The sequence below is a fragment of the Panicum hallii genome, chromosome 9 (assembly GCF_002211085.1).
Source record: "Panicum hallii strain FIL2 chromosome 9, PHallii_v3.1, whole genome shotgun sequence".
NCBI lineage: Eukaryota > Viridiplantae > Streptophyta > Magnoliopsida > Poales > Poaceae > Panicum > Panicum hallii.
Genome location: NC_038050.1, coordinates 66,124,949 through 66,142,018, shown reverse-complemented (window position 1 = coordinate 66,142,018; position 17,070 = coordinate 66,124,949). Strand labels below are relative to the sequence as shown.

Genomic DNA, 17,070 nt, shown 5'->3' with positions numbered 1-17,070 from the left:
CGAGCGCGGGCGACCATTCCTCCTCTCGGGCTCTCAGCTCCGGTGGTCTCGTCCCATCCCCTCCACTAAAAATGAGGAACCTAGTACTGCCATAGAAGACGTCAAGTCGCTCGCCCGCGCGCCCAGCCCAACCACCCGGCACCCACCCGCGCCGTGCTCGGGAGGCGCCCACGGAGCCCATGCCACCGCGCGCCGCCTCGCTGCTGCAGGGCGACCGCTGCGGCCACGGGCCGGGCCCGGGCCCCGGCCCCGGCTGGCGCGTCGGCGGGGAGCTCCACGGCGAGGCGTCCTGCAGCTACTTGCCGCTGCGCAAGCGGCTGTCCGTGGACGGCAAGTGCCCGGCGCCGCGGATATGCATCTGGGAGTGCGACGGCGAGGCCGGGGACATCACCTGCGACATCGTCGCCGCGCCGCTGCGGCGCAGCTGCAGCGCCAGGGCAATGCCGCCGCCGCCGGCTCCGCTCTTCCGCCGGATGATGACGCCGCCGCCTTCCCGGCCCAGGCCGCCGCCGACGCAACAGGTGGCGGAGGAGGTGGCGGCGACGGGGGCCAGGAGGCCCGGGGAGACCATCTGCAAGGGCCACCGGAGCTACGGCCTCATGCTTAACCTGCAGCTTGGCATAAGGTACCAATGCTCTCTCGCCGCTGCTACGTTTCCTCGGGATACTCTGCGTCTCAGTGTCGCTCTGGTATTCGTGACATAGCTATTCGGTGGGGAAGTCGTCGGCGCTGCCGTTCAGGAAGCTCTCGCCATCAGACTTCGACCCGCGGGAGAAGGTGTGGACGCGGTTCCCGCCGGAGGGGTCCAAGCTCACGCCGCCGCACCATTCGGTGGATTTCCGATGGAAGGACTACTGCCCCGCGGTATTCAGGTGCCATGTTGCTCTGCTGGCCATAAATTTGGTCATTTGAATAAGACCTGCAATTTTTTTTTCTGCGCGTGGATGCATTGCTTGACCGACGAGTGATGCCAATGCCAGGCACCTAAGGAAGCTGTTCGGGGTGGATCCTGCGGACTACATGCTCGCCATCTGCGGCAGCGACACGCTCCGGGAGCTGGCGTCCCCGGGCAAGAGCGGGAGCTGCTTCTTCGTTACACAGGATGATCGATTCATGATTAAAACCGTGAAGAAGGCCGAAGTGAAGGTCAGTCGTTAGTGATGACTAGATTGAATACAATATTCATTCATGAACTAGTCGCATGCTTACTGGTTACTTCTTGGTTCTTACCACGCTGGCCATCTTTAATTCTGTGTCTGAAATGATTTCTGAAAAAATCAGCTGTACACACGGAAAATAGCTTTTCTGATACTTCTTTTAGCAACACATGCTCCTTCTTTTTTCTGGAAGTTAGATTTGGTCATCTTTAAAACCCAAATTTAGCTTATTACGAGAAAGACTACAGCACTAATTTTAGTTCGTGACATGAACATCGGCTTACTCAAAATCTTGGTCTGCAGGTTCTAATTAGGATGCTGCGGAGTTACTATGAACATGTTTGTCGATACAAGTCCACTTTACTGACAAGATTCTATGGCACACATTGCATTAAGCAAGCTGGCTGCCCCAAGGTGAGCAATATTCACGTTACATAACTCACTTAATTCTTCTATTTGTTGTTTCATCTCTATGCAAATGATCTCGATAATGACATGATGTCAACCTAAACAACTAGGTCCGGTTCATTATAATGGGCAATTTTTGCTGCTCAGAGTATAAGATCCACCGGCGTTTTGATTTGAAAGGTTCCTCACATGGTCGGACTATTGACAAAGCAGAACAGAAGATCGATGAAACTACTACTCTAAAGGACCTCGATCTCGATTATGCATTCCACCTGCAGAAGTTTTGGTACGAGGAGCTGATGAAGTGAGTTTCCCATTAGATTATCTTGAGCTCATTGGCTGTGAATTCATGATAATTATGAAATCAATCCTAAATCTGGCTCTTATTACTGCACAGGCAAATTCAGATGGACTGCACATTCTTAGAGACACAAGGAATTATGGACTACAGCTTGCTGCTAGGAGTTCACTTTCGTAATGATTTCTCAATGTCTAAGATGGGTGTACCCCAGTTTAATGGTTTGCCAAGTAAGTAGCATGGATCATGTGTAGCTTCGAATATTCTGAATCATGCCATGCACATATTTTGGATCATAAGCTGATAGTCACCAGTTTTGATCTCAACTTGACAATGTGCCTGATCAGAATCCACTGGCAAAAGAAAATCATTTGAAGGTGGAGGTGATGTTTGTGAGCTTTGCTTTATGGAATCTGGATGCAAGGACAGAGATTTCATTGTTGACTCTCGGTAACGTACTGCTTTTGCGTTATTTCGTTTCTTTGCAACCAGTGTGGACTATTTCGAATAATGAAAAACAATCTTGAGGAACTTAGTTGTAGTTAAGTACGAAACCCAGTGATCGATCAATCTCAGCATGATCAGTACAAACAACTATAGATAACCAGAATAATGGGTTATATGTTTGCTCTTTTTCAGGCGCTTTTGTCCTTCAGAAGTTGTTTATTGCATCTGTTATATTTCATTAAGCTACGAATTTCTCCTGTTAACTTTTAGGTGTAGGTGTAGCTAGCCACTAGTTTCTTCTGTGGCTACATCAGTTAAACTATTTTGATAATTTAGGCACCATAACTGGAAAATTCATGTTTCTCTAAATTGACCTGTAGTTCAGACTCTTACATTTACTTTGAAGATTGCTACTCTCCACTATGGAAAAGTACTGACTTTCATGTTGTGTTTTTCAGTAATGCAATTTAAGTTCCATCATGATCCTACTTTGTTGCTCCCTTTGTAGCCTACAAACAAGGAGCATCATGGGGTCATGTGTGTTTGTTTTAAGTCAAACACTTATAAAGGAACTCTTAGGAAACCTTTAACTTTTCGTGCTAAAATATCAGAAACTGTAGCTGTCGCATTCCATAATCTTGTCGAATACTTTCCATTGCGCTAATGTAACCTCTGTCTGCTCTTATCAGGAAAACGTTGGTCCAGTTAGGCAAGAACATGCCCGCACAGGCCGAGCGCAAGTCAAAGAGAGTCCTCGACAAGTTTCTCCTAAATGAAAGACACTTGTTCATAACCACGCCAAGCGGAGGATCGCGGGATGTCTACCTCTTCTTTGGAATAATCGACATTCTTCAAGACTACGACATTACCAAGAAGCTCGAGCATGCTTACAAGTCCTTCCAGGTCAACCCTGGCTGCATTTCTGCCGTGGACCCAAAGCTATACTCGAGGAGGTTCCAGGACTTCATTCGCAGAGTGTTCATCAGAGAACAGTAGGAAAAACTTGCACAGAGTTAACCGGTGACTGTTCAGCTCCACTGACTTTTTACATCATGAGATCCATTGGTGAAGCCCCGGGTATGATCGTTTCACCGATCCCGAGCGTGCCCTGGAACAGTGGAAAGGGTGAGCGGTTTACCGGACGCACAGTTTTCTGAATAATTGGCGCCGAGGAAGGAGCACTGCCGACACGCATGCTAATGCTGAAAGGATGCGAGCTAAAACTATAGAGCTTCGCCTTTTCGAGGACTTTGTAAAACGTAAGTGCCGGCTCCATGATTGCGGAGCACATCCCGAACCTTGCTGTTGTTTATTCCTTTTTGCACTCGCATCCACCAAGAATCTCAAGTATTTTTAGCTTCTTGGGATGCTTGCTTGATGAATGCCGGCATGATCTTTGCCGAGTGGGGATCAGACACTGTACATGTATATGCATATGCTGCCCTGTACCTGCAGTATACACTAGATGGATTTAGGAACTGGTGCATCTTTGTCAAAGTTCAATATGAAAGGAATTTGGATGCATTCTTGCTTTTTCGCTTGCGGATGAAACGTTTCTTGTTGCCAGAGTGTTGGATGAATCCCTGAAGCTGCCATGCCATGTTCTTTGTTCAGAAAAGAAGCTGGTATCTCGCTCGTCGACATTGTTGCCTTCTTTGCAAGCATTGGCAGCTTGGTATCTTTTTCGCTCGCGCCTGCTATGACTGGCCATGGTGGTGACTGGAGGAGAGGCAGCGGCGCCACTTGCAGTCCTACCACTGGCTCGGCGAACTGGCGAAAGGTAAAGCGGAAAAGCGGAGGGGGAGAGGAGACAGGCATCAAAAGGAGAGAAAGCCGGTGCAGGGAGATGCTGGGACAGATCTGGTCTGCTCCTGCGGCCCGTGTCTAGTATGCGTTTTTCTTGAGTCCTCTCGCTGTTGCTACATGACCGGCCGGCCGGCCTTTCCTCCTCGACTTTGCTTTGTCCCACGCCAAGTCCTGCTGGTCCGTTTCTTCGACTCCCTCGCTTTTGCCATGCTCTGCCGGGGCCAGCCTTCCTTGGGCATCGGCATGGCTCGGGCTGCAGACCAGGTGGTCAGAACCTACTTCTTCAGGTCAGCAACTCAGGAATCAGGATGATGCATTGCCACTCTCACGCATGACGCGTCCTACTCGGCTCTACGACTCTGGGAGTCCTATGGATTATAGATAGCATAGCCACTTTGGCCAGATCATGCTACTTGTTTCTGTTAACTTGATGCAGACAAGTGGTTGGCATCTTCCAATGGGGGATGTGTATTGGCGTACGTGGAGTGGTGTCTTTGTGTCGGCAGCAGATGCTGAGCGATGCATCAGAACCTGAGAATTTCAACATGTTACTTTTTTCTGGACTCGTGATGTGCGAGCCAACAACTTCAAGTGCTTGGAATCGTCGTGCTGTCGTCAGTAGTCAAAAAGCGTTAAACTCGCGTACCAAGGGCCGAATCCCCATACATCTAGAGGCTGTTTTTCTGGTTCAGACGTTTTTGACCGTAGCTGGCATAGTTCAAACACACGGGGGATTTGGATTGCAAAAGTTTTCCTTAATCCACACAAATTTTAAATTATTTCATGTCGAACTCTTGTATTTTAAAACAAGTGTCTTGAAGTTGGCAGAAGGAAATTTGCATAATCATCACATGTGTCGCTTAGATTTTGAGATACCATCCTATAATGTTGCAAATACCCACCCCTATAAAGACTATGTTAGCGGCTCCATCTTGAAAAAAAAAGGAATAATTAAGCATGTTATTATAGCAATGAGAGTCTACGCATGGCAAGGTATTCTATTTGTCAATACCAGGCTGAACAACCATCAAATCATGATTAGGAGGTGTTTGACCTCTAGATTTGCCAAAGAAAAAAATGCATCCGTAGACCTACAAACACTTACCAAGTTGTCTCCGTTATAAAGTAATAAGATAGAGCAATGTTACTGGTAATTAACTATTGAACAAAGTGCAACAAGAACTTAAGAGTGGAGTAACTTATGCCATTCACTGGCATTGAATAAATTTTTACAAGACACCTTTATGAGGTATTTTCTAATACTGTGTGACCTTTAAACTTTGCCTTCAAAGAGTTTTATGGTAAACGAAATGGATTGTAAGAAATCAAAGAGTACCCTGCTACTATGCTAATAAGTACCTCAAGCAAAGATTATCTCGAAATCACCTACCCTGAGTTTAAATTGTCTAAAACTGCAAGCTCAAACTCATGTTAACTTTCAGTAACCCGGTGTGATATCTAATTTTTATCAAGATAAGATAACACCATATCCTTCTCTAACCCTAAAAATATTCAAGGTATGATAGCATATACTTTAGAAAATCATCATTAATTAACCTCAAATATAGCTGATTTGAATGGTAGGAGTATGTCTACGAGGTTAGTCGGCATTAGTTCAATATATGAATAGTTTGATTACATTATTGCACATTAAATTTATTTTGTAAAAGTAGTGGAAATACAGTCTTATGCTTTGCGATAAGTAGATAATTGCATTGTCCATTCATTACTGAAAAACTGTGTTTAAATCTAGTTTACACTAGTAACTTATATATCAAATATTGTTTCTAAAACCACACTAATCAAGTCTATCAAAATCAAAACTAAATTCAAAAAAAAATATAGGATGCATTGTCTTACATGTTTTATAACGAGTACTCTTTTATAATATTGTATAGACAGCACAATGGGATTTGCAAGATACAAGAAAGCACACAAAAATATTTATTATAAAACAAAAACAAATTCAACAAGGAAAAGAAAATTGCAAAAACGAGGAGGGCAGAAAAACCCTCAACTCCGGCGGCCCACTCCCGGAGTACCCCGGCGCCCGACGCAACCCTTGAGGCAAGGCTGGTGGCAAAGAGGTCTTTGCTCTGACACCTCGACTCCCCTAAACCCATCCTGTGCCCGCCGTCGCCGCGGCCTTCGACCTCCTCCTCACCCCACCGCATCCGAATCACGCACGCCTCCCCTGCCATGGCCACCTCCAGCGACGGCGGCGGCGGCGACCAGCGGCGCCTCCTCTCCATCCCCAAGGAGGGCGAGCGCATCATCGCGCCGACTCGACGCCCCGACGGCACGCTCCGCAAGGCCATCCGCATCCGCGCCGGCTACGTGCCCCAGGAGGAGGTCGCCATCTACCAGTCCAAGGGCGCCCTAGTAAGTCCCGCCATCCCGAGCTTCCTCCCTCGCGTTAGCCAGTACCGCGTCTCTGCTCGATTTCGTTGGTCTTATCGGGGTGGCTGCTTGTCTCGTGCTCGGTGCAGATGAGGAAGTCAGGTCCCGACGTGCCGCCGGGGTACGACCCGGCGCTCGCGGTCGATGCCAAGCCCAAGACGAAGGCGGCCAAGCGCAACGAGCGGCGCAAGGAGAAACGGCAGCAGGTAGGGCCTGTCTCTCTTTCTCCGGTGTTTGCAGTTGTCTCGCCATTGATGTTAGGGAAAACCGCCAGATTTGGTTGAATTGAATTGGCTTGTTCATTGGTACCATTCTTGTCTCTGCTCAGCATTCAAGAGAAAACTGATTAATGGGGTTGGTTATGTAATGCAGGGAGGCATTGACCCGTTCTCGCATATTAGTTAGTCATACTCATCAATTTATACACACAAAAGTTGCCCTTAAACAACATTATCATCTTTTAGATAAGCACTTGCCTGCAGCTTGTTGGAGCTGGATTGTGAGAAATGGATGTGCAGCAATAGAACTGATTATTATTGGATAAAGACCCAACCGCAATATACTAGTTATTACTTTGATCACTTGAGTGTAGCAGTAATCAGCTCTCAACAAATACATAATAGCACAATTACACCAATCTCTTTAATACATTCAACGTTATACCATGTTCCAAGTTAATGATAAATGTTATGTGCAGTTTCTGAACAATATTTAGGTCGTTTATTCATGTGCTTGTTGAGTTGTTAGCTTGTTAGTTGTTACGAAGAAGTTCAACAAAAACCTTATTGAACTTCTGTTTGTAGAACTTGGATTGTCATAACCCATAAGGCTGCACAAAACTAGCAGAACACAGTAGTTTTCTCACATTCCTTTCTAAAAACTTGGCGATCAGGTCATCTCAATCAATCATGAGGCAACACCAATGCTGAATTAATGGTTCATGTGGAAATAGTTAGCATTATTGCATCCTGTATTCACTGTATTGCAGTGCTCTAGCTTATGTTGCTTCAGGTAGCAGCTATACTTACCCCATCTTGCCCATTATTGACCGTACAATGTTTGTTTTATTGCATTTCTCTAATTCTTGCTACCATCATGGTTGTTCTTATCCTGGTGTACTGAATTGGTGGAAAAACATAGGAATCAGATGAAGAAAAGCATGACTCATATATATAGCTTACCCAATGCCTTTGCTTACAAAACAATGGTGTTTTGACAAGTTAAACTGATCTGAACAAAGAGATGTACTCATACTGACAAGTTGGTTGTCAGTGCATGAGTTGGAAACCTTTTGGCAACATGGAATTTAGTTGATTCTGGGACATAGACCCCTAATATTTGTACTTTGTACAGGACTTGGTGTTTATTCATCATTTTTATGATTATGCTCCTAAAGTTCATAATGTTTTGTATCTGTCCCAATTGAAGGAAAGGTCATAATGTTTTGGATTTGTCCCAATTGAAGAAGTGTTTTGCTCCGCAGATGCCATATACCGGTTTTGTTACTTTCGCATAGTGGAGAATTTTTCTTTGGTATAAATGCATCTCCTATATTTCTTAGTAGGGTATGGCCCTACTGTTCCCTCCTAAAAGAAATGTGTCGTCAATATTATTTAGGGATTTGACTATCATATAAAAGCATAATCAGAATATTTAACTTTGCTTCCTTGCGAAGAAAGTTTGCTGTGTGACTTCATTTTCAGCCTGTTCTCTTCCTAGCATCTTAGTGACGCATGTGTATTTTATGATTTTTCATCTTGCAAATTCTGCCCTCACAATAGATTAGTGACTTGTCTTCTGAACTAGTTGATTGATTTTGTTGGGCCAAGTGATGTCACAAACCCATTAACGACACATGACATGAGGGGTTAAGAAATAACAAAGCAAACAAATAGTGTGTGGTTAAGCATAACAAGATGGCAATCCAGCTCCCCTGATGAAAACTAGCCTTTTGGTTTAAGCTAATTCATAAATGAGTCACCTCAATGGCTTAAGTTATTCATGCTGTGTCAGAAAGTTGAAACGAATAAAAGGTAACATGTTTAGCTTCTCATAAATCATCTGGTTAATGATAGAGTTAGTACAACATTGTATTTCAGTTGTTCTGTACTACTTTAATGGTTGGATCTTGTTTAGATTGAACATATCTGGTTTGTTGGGATGGCTGTATGATTTAATTGTGGATGTGCTTATTAACAGGCTAGTTCGACAAATGATAAAGGAAAGGGCCTGGATATAGAGGACGCTGGTGCTGCAGAAACTGACAAGGTTCTTTCTTCCAAAACTGATAAGCAGAGGGATTCAGTAGAAAGTGTGACAAAGCAGATAAGAGGCATTGCTATTTCTGAATCACCTGCAGCGCCATCCACAAATGCCAATGATAGCTCACAACCAGAATCATCTGCTCCAGACATAGATAAGAAAATTCGAGCACTGAAGAAGAAGGTTTTCCTCTCCCTCTCTCTAAATGTGTTCACCTTCTTTTTAATGAATAAAAGGCAAGTCAGAGTTGTTAGTCCAGTTCCAAACTTTTTCTGCCACTTCCTAGTTGTTTTGGGGCCTGGCCTGGTTCTTTTTTGTCCAATATCAAGTTGGATTTTGTCCTGTTTTTTGTAAATTTCAGAGTATGTTTTCAGTTTCCAGTTTAAATGTAATGATGAAATATTGTGTGTTCCTGCAACGTTAGTTTTTCAAATATGAAATGTCTTTGTTAACGCACTGTGACCTTGGCTCCTATTTGTTGAAGCATGTTTTCCTATCTTCTGATTTATTCATGCTGAGCACCAAGAATCTAATGTTAATATCCGCTATTGCCTATCGATTGTTCCTTAGTTTATCTTGTTTTAGTGCATCTGTCCGTGCATTAAACTTGTAGGACCGACCTTTTAGATTCTAGCTGTGGTATCTAGTCTAAATTTTTATCAAATGTTTATGTTTGTCTTTCTTATAAAAGAATCTAGAATGCTATTTTAATTGTTTGGGAGACCTCTATATCTTGTATACTCCCTCCATCAAAAACAAGTCATTCTAGGAATTCTAGCAGATTAGCAAGGAGGTAAACTGACCTTGATTATCCCTATTTATTAGCGATATTTGGTGCTAATGGGCTTCTGCATGCACATAATAAATAGGGTAACAATGTCAAAAATTGTGGCATAAATTTTGAATCACATAATGTCTTTTTTTTGCGAACCTGCCTTAGCACCAAATGACTTCTGCGTACTCTGTTATGATCCTTCTGAAAAAAGACATCTTACTTTTTAGAGAAAATGATTGATGGATATTCACTGGTAGATTGTTCAAGACAGGATGAGGTCTGACGTTGATGAATTTGTCTTTTGCAGATACGTTTAGCTGAAGCACAGCTGCAAGGTGACTCCGAAAAAATGAAATCTGAGACTCAGGAAAAGTTGAAAAAGATTGAAGGATGGCGTGCGGAGCTGAAGCTTTTGGAGGACAAGAAAGCTCCCACGGGTTCCTAGACAATCGGGTTCAGCTGTGATGTAGAGTAGAGCCATGGCTACCAAACAATCACCATGGGTGTTGTGCACTTGTGCTGATCCAGGGTCCAATCAATCACCATAGGCTTCTCCATTACCTGTGGGTTGCTGAAAAAGCAGTCGCAGTAGATGTGGTTTCGCGCAGAACGATGGAGAGTTTCTCACCGCACATTTTGTTGTCTCATGTTCGCCGAGTTTCAAGATTTGTACCACAAGATGATCCATTTGTCAGAGACCACACAATGAGATGATTCAATCGATTATTGTGACTGTGGCTGTAGCTTCGGTGTACTATGCTGACTCTGGGGATTTATTGGAACTGGATCAGAATTTACTTCCAGCCCTAAACCTAGAATGCATCTCACTTCATTTCCACTGGTATTCGTAACTTTTCTGGCCTTATCATTTCTATGTTGCTATCGGGTTATTGGGTGTTTGGTTCAAGCGGGGCTAAATTTTAACCTTGTCACTTCAGATGTTTGATACGAATTAGAAGCATTAAATGTAGATTAATAACAAAATTAATTGCATAATTTCTCGACTAATTAGTCTATGATTTGATAATGTAGTGCTACGGTAAACATGGGCTCATGGGCTGATGAGATTTAATAGGTTCATCTTGCGAATTAGCTGGGTTACCCAATTAGTTTTATAATTAATTTATATTTAGTTCTCCTAATTAATATCCGATGTGATAGGCTAAACTTTAAACTTTATATCCAAACATCCCTTGCTATCCTGAAACAACCCTTATTCGGAGATTCTTTGTCGCCCCTTTGACCTTTTGATTTCTATTGGAGAATTATCTTCCATGGCACGACAAATAGCCAAGTAGCGAAACACAGTTTTTCTGGGTTGAATCGTAAACGTTCATGTTTGGCTTTGCTCCGGCGACGTAGGCGCAAGCATAGGCATAGCCAGGCGGACGGGCGAGTCAAAAAACACCGCGTGAGGAAGGAATCCCCCAGCGGCAGGCTGACAGCGATATGGCATGGCATGCCAAATGGACGGATGACGGCTGAACGCGGCAGCCAATCCAAGAATTTTCTTGGGAGTTTTTTAGATTGAATTTTCTTGGGAGTTCCGTGCATTGAAAAAGCGAATAAAACATCGCCGTACGTTTCCTGCACCAGCAAAAGGTTTGACAGCAAGATATGCAGTTCCAATCTAACAACTGTTGTTGACAGTTCCAAAGCTTTGATTTTTTTTCCTATCTTCTTTTTTCCATATCAATATATCATGGCATCAAGACAAATCCCACATGGACACGTTGACATATTTACATCGTCCGTTTCCACTCTACAACTCATGCGCTCAAATGCGCATACACTGTTCTAGCTCCTCCGGGCAGAAGAATATTAGCCGGCAACTGAACCACGAGGACATCTTTCTTCCCTCAAACGTATGTCAAAGAATAAACTAATGCAAAATTAACAGGTTGACGAGGATGCTGTTGAGCGTTTACAATACTAGCTCCAGGCAAACCACCCTCCCTTTCAGCCAAGCTCCGCATGGTTCGCGGTGACTAATGTCTGCAGGCAGAATAAGCACAGAAGTCAAAAGTCAGATTAACCCACACGCTTATGAAGAAACAAGTGGCGCCCTATCCAGCCACATCTAAGCAGCTGACGGCAGCAAGACAAGCACAAGCTATATTGATTCAACATGACATGAAAAATCTTAGCATGAACATGAAACAAGGTAACTTACCATTCTGCCACTGCTATAAATCAGTTGATGCCACGTGTAGATGAATTTGAGCGTGAAGATGTCCTGATAGACCGTACCGACCTTATTGACCTGTTGACGAATGGATGCTCCAACAGTTTGGATGCTGAAGGTCTGTCTTCGGGATTGGGTTTTACACACTGGCTTATAAAATCACGGGCATCCTTTGAAAGACCACTAGGAATTGCTGGTGCTTCCCCTTTACCAATTCTATATAAAGCTTGTGTCTGCAGAAAATCAATATGGATGTAAGCATATATTGAGTGAGAAAACTGTATACCCATACCCTCATACAATTAGAAAACGGCAACTAGAACTTGCAGAAGTTGGTACTAAATTCTAAATTCTCTCACCCATTCCAGATCAGGATAGGGAATTTTCTGTGTCAACATCTCCAGGACGGTGCAACCAAGACTCCATATGTCAGCAGCAGGTCCATATGTCTTCTTTGGATTGACAACCTGAAAAGTTAGATTTTAGCGCAGCCTTCTATAATGACCTTACAATGTAGGGCCAAATCTTATATCCTGTTATCCATTAACAGAAGTTCACCAGCGCACAAAGTTAGCATGAGACAATGCCTATGACGTCAATGAATCATCAAGCTGCAGTGAAATATTAACTCAGGTACTCTACCACGAACTAACTTGATTAGACTCAGCTAGATGTTCGATTGATCTTTAATGACACCACTGAAGTAGGGCAATACCCAAATAATATTTTAGTACTTTAGGTCTACTAATTCAAGTTAATTATTCTAGACAAATCATTGAAAGACAACATAAGATGAACAAACAAATGCAAGCATACTCTAATAGTCTAATATGTAAATAGTGAACAAGCAAAATTATGTTGGCATACCTCAGGTGCCATCCAATAAACAGTTCCTTTGCATGATTTGATCGCACTGAATTTGGTAATCTGTAAGAGAATTGGTAAAACAATATTGTATAAGAGAAAAGCAGTAATGGATAGATTGAACAAAAAACATGGAAATTTTGCAGATTGCAAGAAGAGTAGTGAACCTCCTTAGCAAGTCCAAAGTCTGCAAGCTTCACAGATCCATTGGCATGCACCAGAATATTTGCACATTTAATGTCTCTGCAAGATGAGATTTCACACTATAGTTCAGAACACACACATATATAACAGTACAAGAGTACATTGATATAATTATGCAATACTTTTCAAATAAATGTGAAATGTGCAGATTCTAGGCATTGCTTTGCAGGGCGCCATTTAAACTAATGGGCACATAATGACCCTATGCCTTTTTTTACCATTAATCTCGTTCACTGCACTGGAACAGGATGACTAATAATGCCACTATAGGAATGCAAAGTTATCTAATTTCATTACCTATGAACAATGTTTTTTTCATGGAGGTAGGTCAACCCATTAAGGATCTGTCTTGTATATGCAGAGACATGAGTATCTCGCAGGCGGTACTTCTGATACAAAGATGCAAGTGATCCTTGGGTCACTAGTTCAAGGAAGATGTAAAGTTTCGAATCTTCCTGCAAAACAGACAAACAATTGGATGGTCATATACCTAATAGCCAAAGCTTGCGGAGGGGTTATAAAGGAAACAATGAATTTCTGTGCACACAACCATATAATATATCAATGGCTTTATAAACTGAAGTTACTTACTTTGTCTGTTCCATAGTACTGCACTATATTCTCATGCTCAAACTGGCTCAGAAGTGCAATTTCCTGAGAAGATCAAAATACAGTAGCAGAGGTCAGATGTGCGGGGTTTTTTTTGGAGAAAATCGGGCATAATTCGCTAACTGAGCCCTCTTTAAGGCTAACAGCACACAGGCCAAAGGATCAAATCTTAGAAAGTCATAGTGAAAGTCCATAAAAATAACCTTTCAACCTATTATGGACCATAATAGCCATACAAATTCAGCTACCAGTAGTTGTCGTAATTCACAATATGATAGGAAACTACAAGTAATAGATTATAGCTCTCATATTATCAAGACAACATAATGAAACAAACCTGCTCAAGCTGAGTGATACACTGCTTCGCGTTGCTCCCTTGATCATATAAGCTTACTTCTTTGACGGCAAAGAAGCCACCCTCACTGAGAATATGGTGCAGAAACAGAACAGAACAGAGTGTAAGGGACTTTAGACTTGTGACAGAAATCACTAGAGCAGGCCAACTGGCAAAGACAACCATCACGAGCATTGGGGGTAAAACCGGGTATATTGTTCTCGAAGTTGAATATACAATTTTGCTGTGACCCCAGAACACAAACAAGTAAAGGTATGTTAACCTAAATTTTAATTGACAAATGCAAAAAATAGAAAGAATCATTAGGTGATCAAGGAATCACCCAGAAGTGTGCAGCATTTTGGCACAATAAGATGCCATGCTCCAGTGTATGATTGAGGATTTGGTTCCTTAAATTGGATGGGGCCACAATTTTAGTTGATTATGAATTGCTACAATTTAAGATCATGTTTGTTTAGTTGTAGAGGACTAAATCATGCAACTAACTCAATTACTATGTACTGCTAGGCTGTACTTAATGTACAGTATATTATTAACATCTAGAAATGGAGCCAGTAGTAAGCTATAATCTGCAAAAAAATTGGTTCTGTGAAACCCAGTGGGCTTCTACACGCAACCTACACTAACTTTGGGCATGCATAGCATGTTCAATTGTTGATTCCAAGCAACTAACCAAACAGTACAGACGAACTGAATATTATCTTTAGAGAAAGCACTTACTCGCTGATGCCTTCATACACCGTCCCAAACGAGCCACTCCCCAGGAGCACCCCTCGGTTCCATGACCGAATCTTCTTCCTGAACCGGCCGTTCGGTGAGATGTAGAACATGGACTCTGTGGTCGTGCTGGAAGTCTCGTCGTCGTTCGTGGTCGATAGCGAAGAAGTGCCAGTGAAGCCCTCGGACGACTCGCCAAGCCTGAGATCCTCCAACGTCAACACTACCGCCGCATCCTCGTCCTCCTCCGCATCCTGGTGTGCAAAACTTCGGCCAGATCTGCTCGCAGGGGAGTGCTCTTTCTCATCCGGCGCGAACGACCGCAGGATATCCCACGTGGATCCCGCCCCGCAGACAGCCGGCAGCGTCATCGAGGGGGGTAGCTTGAGCACCGGCGGCGGGCGCAAGCCCTTGATTCCTCCCTCCCCAACTGCCCTCTTCACATCCGGACGGGTGGACTCGAGCGGATCCAGCCGTGCCGGCCGCTCCAGAGCTTCGATTGTGGCGTCCCTCGCGGCCGGCTCCTTCGCCGGTAGCTCGTGGTCGGCGTCCGCAGGCCGCGTGGGCTCCTCGGCACCCTCGTGGCGGAGCGGGGAGTCCCGCGCGGGGGGTTCGGGCTTGTGCCGCGCGGACGAAGGGGAGGCGGAGGCGGAGGAGCGCACGGCCTTGTGCGCCTCCCAGTCGGCGAGCGGGATGGCGAAGTCGTCGGGGCCGGAGAGGCCGAGGCTCTGGCAGAGGAGCTGGACGTCCCCGCCCCCGTCGCCGCTGCCGCCGATGCGGAAGCTGTTGACGAGGTCGAGGGAGCAGGCCGCGGAGCCGGCGAGCGAGGCCGGCCCCGACGCCGGCGCGGAGGCGGGCTGCGGGGACGGCGGGAACTGGCAGAAGTTGGTGGCGTCGTAGCTGATGTTTTTGGACGCGTTGCGGCGGTCGAGCCGGCGCAGGCGGCGCCTGGAGGAGCCGGAGCCGCTGCCGCCCGACGGCGACGGCGCGGCGTCCTGCGCGGCGGGGGGCGGGGCCATCGGCGGCGGCCTCAGCTCATGGGGCGCCCTGGAGGACGCGGGGGCCGGACGGGAGCGCGCGCCGAAAGCGAGAGCTCCGCTTGGGGATGCGGGAGCGGAGACACGGAAAGCGGGCGGGGGCGATTTTTTCTGGTTCGTTAGCCGCGGCTCTCGGGGGGCTTTTGGGTTTTTCGGCGGGTGAGGTGGAGGCGGGGGGGGGGGGGGCGCGGGGGGTGGGGTAGCGTTGTCCTCAGCATTGACTCGCATCTTTTCGCCGCTCCGGCCCGGTGGTCGGGTCAGCGGCGCGACACGGCAGCCGCGGGCTGGCAGCTCGGCCCCGCACCGCGCGGTGGTGATCGGGCTGGGATGCGGTGCGCGCACCCGCCCTGGCCTTCTCGGTGCCGATGCCGCCGGTGGGGTTCGTCGAAGTTCGTTTGGCCGCGCGCCGGCGGGGCGGGGGTCGCGGCGCGGCGACGGGCGCTGACGTGTGGGCAGACGCCACTGGCGAGCTCAGCACCAGCAGCCGGCCGCGGACCGGCACGTGGCCAGATGCGCGGACGAGGTTCTTCTGCTTGCCAGTGAGCCGAGTAGCCGACGAGCTCATCAGTCATCACTCATCAGCGGATGTGGCTGCACGTGCGTTCTTGTTCTGGACAGATGATGCGCGAGACAGGCAGACAGCGGATGTGGCTGCCGCTGCCTGGCTGATGAGCTAGCCGCCTAGCCGATCATGTGCTCTACTGCATTATAGACCGTCAGCCTGTCAGCAGTTTACTCATAATTCGATCTCGTGTCGGCTTCCGCCTGCTAAGCTCAGGACGATTTAACCACCCCCAGCTTGCTGCGAGCTTTCCGCGAACGCCTCGCACCCGGCGGATCACTACTTAGTGTGAAAACATTTATTAAGATCGATGTAGTAATTACGCTTAGTGTGAAAACATTTGTTGAGATCGAGATTTTTATTGAAAACGCTTAGTAATATATTGTGATCGAGGTAGTAAGAGGGTTTTTATCACTCCGACTACACTTTAGTCCCTGTCATATTGGATGTTTGCACATTAATTAATTAAAAGTACTAAATATTCTATCCATCCATTTTCATAAGGCGTGGTATAACATGGCATGGTCTTCCAAATAACACTTCGACCATTCATTTATCATATATTATATCACTTATGGTTATAAATTTATAATCATTTATAATCATGATAGAGTGTATTTGATTATGAATCCAATCATATAAATTTACATTATAAAAATAAAAAAATAATACTCAAATTATTGGTCAAAGATTATAAAGTTTGAATCTTGATATGCGTGTGCATCTTATATAGACTAATTACAAAACTAATCGCACAGATGAAGGCTAATTTACAATATGAATCTATTAAACCTTATTGGTTCATGACTATATTGTGCTACATTAAATATACACTAGTGATGGATTAATTAGGCTTAATAGATTTGTTTCGTAAAAAGACTTCATTTATGCAATAGATTTTATAATTAGTTTATATTTAATATTTATAATTGGTATCAAGCGTTCGATACGGTAGGATTAAAGTTTAAAGTCCAAACATACCCT

The 17,070-nt window shown here is 45.0% G+C and overlaps 3 protein-coding genes across 5 annotated transcripts; 2 read left to right on the top strand and 1 right to left on the bottom strand.

Annotated features, from left to right (window-relative positions):
* Positions 1 to 179: 179 nt before the first annotated feature.
* On the top strand, positions 180 to 3,844 carry LOC112876318 (phosphatidylinositol 4-phosphate 5-kinase 2-like). 3 transcript variants are annotated; one of them, XM_025940405.1, is made up of 8 exons: positions 180 to 625; positions 705 to 872; positions 981 to 1,146; positions 1,461 to 1,571; positions 1,676 to 1,851; positions 1,963 to 2,093; positions 2,211 to 2,313; positions 3,000 to 3,844. In XM_025940405.1, exons 1-8 carry the CDS (start codon positions 180 to 182, stop codon positions 3,304 to 3,306), a joined length of 1,608 nt encoding a protein of 535 aa, XP_025796190.1. In that variant the 3' UTR covers positions 3,307 to 3,844. The 3 variants fall into 3 exon arrangements, with proteins under 3 accessions (XP_025796190.1, XP_025796191.1, XP_025796189.1); XM_025940406.1 differs by having other exon boundaries at positions 1,676 to 1,869; positions 2,241 to 2,313; XM_025940404.1 differs by having other exon boundaries at positions 1,676 to 1,869.
* A 2,327-nt stretch (positions 3,845 to 6,171) lies between these two features.
* LOC112872567 (partner of Y14 and mago) lies at positions 6,172 to 10,404 on the top strand. The gene is made up of 4 exons (XM_025935601.1): positions 6,172 to 6,498; positions 6,606 to 6,722; positions 8,716 to 8,961; positions 9,861 to 10,404. Exons 1-4 carry the CDS (start codon positions 6,316 to 6,318, stop codon positions 9,996 to 9,998), a joined length of 684 nt encoding a protein of 227 aa, XP_025791386.1. The 5' UTR covers positions 6,172 to 6,315; the 3' UTR covers positions 9,999 to 10,404.
* A 780-nt stretch (positions 10,405 to 11,184) lies between these two features.
* On the bottom strand, positions 11,185 to 15,660 carry LOC112874400 (mitogen-activated protein kinase kinase kinase 1-like). Its single transcript, XM_025937699.1, has 9 exons — positions 14,491 to 15,660; positions 13,753 to 13,837; positions 13,398 to 13,460; positions 13,104 to 13,261; positions 12,770 to 12,845; positions 12,606 to 12,665; positions 12,098 to 12,205; positions 11,727 to 11,971; positions 11,185 to 11,548 (listed from the first exon to the last, which is right to left on the bottom strand). The coding sequence occupies exons 1-8, from the start codon at positions 15,504 to 15,506 to the stop codon at positions 11,747 to 11,749; spliced, it is 1,791 nt and encodes a 596-aa protein (XP_025793484.1). The 5' UTR covers positions 15,507 to 15,660; the 3' UTR covers positions 11,185 to 11,548; positions 11,727 to 11,746.
* Positions 15,661 to 17,070: the final 1,410 nt, after the last annotated feature.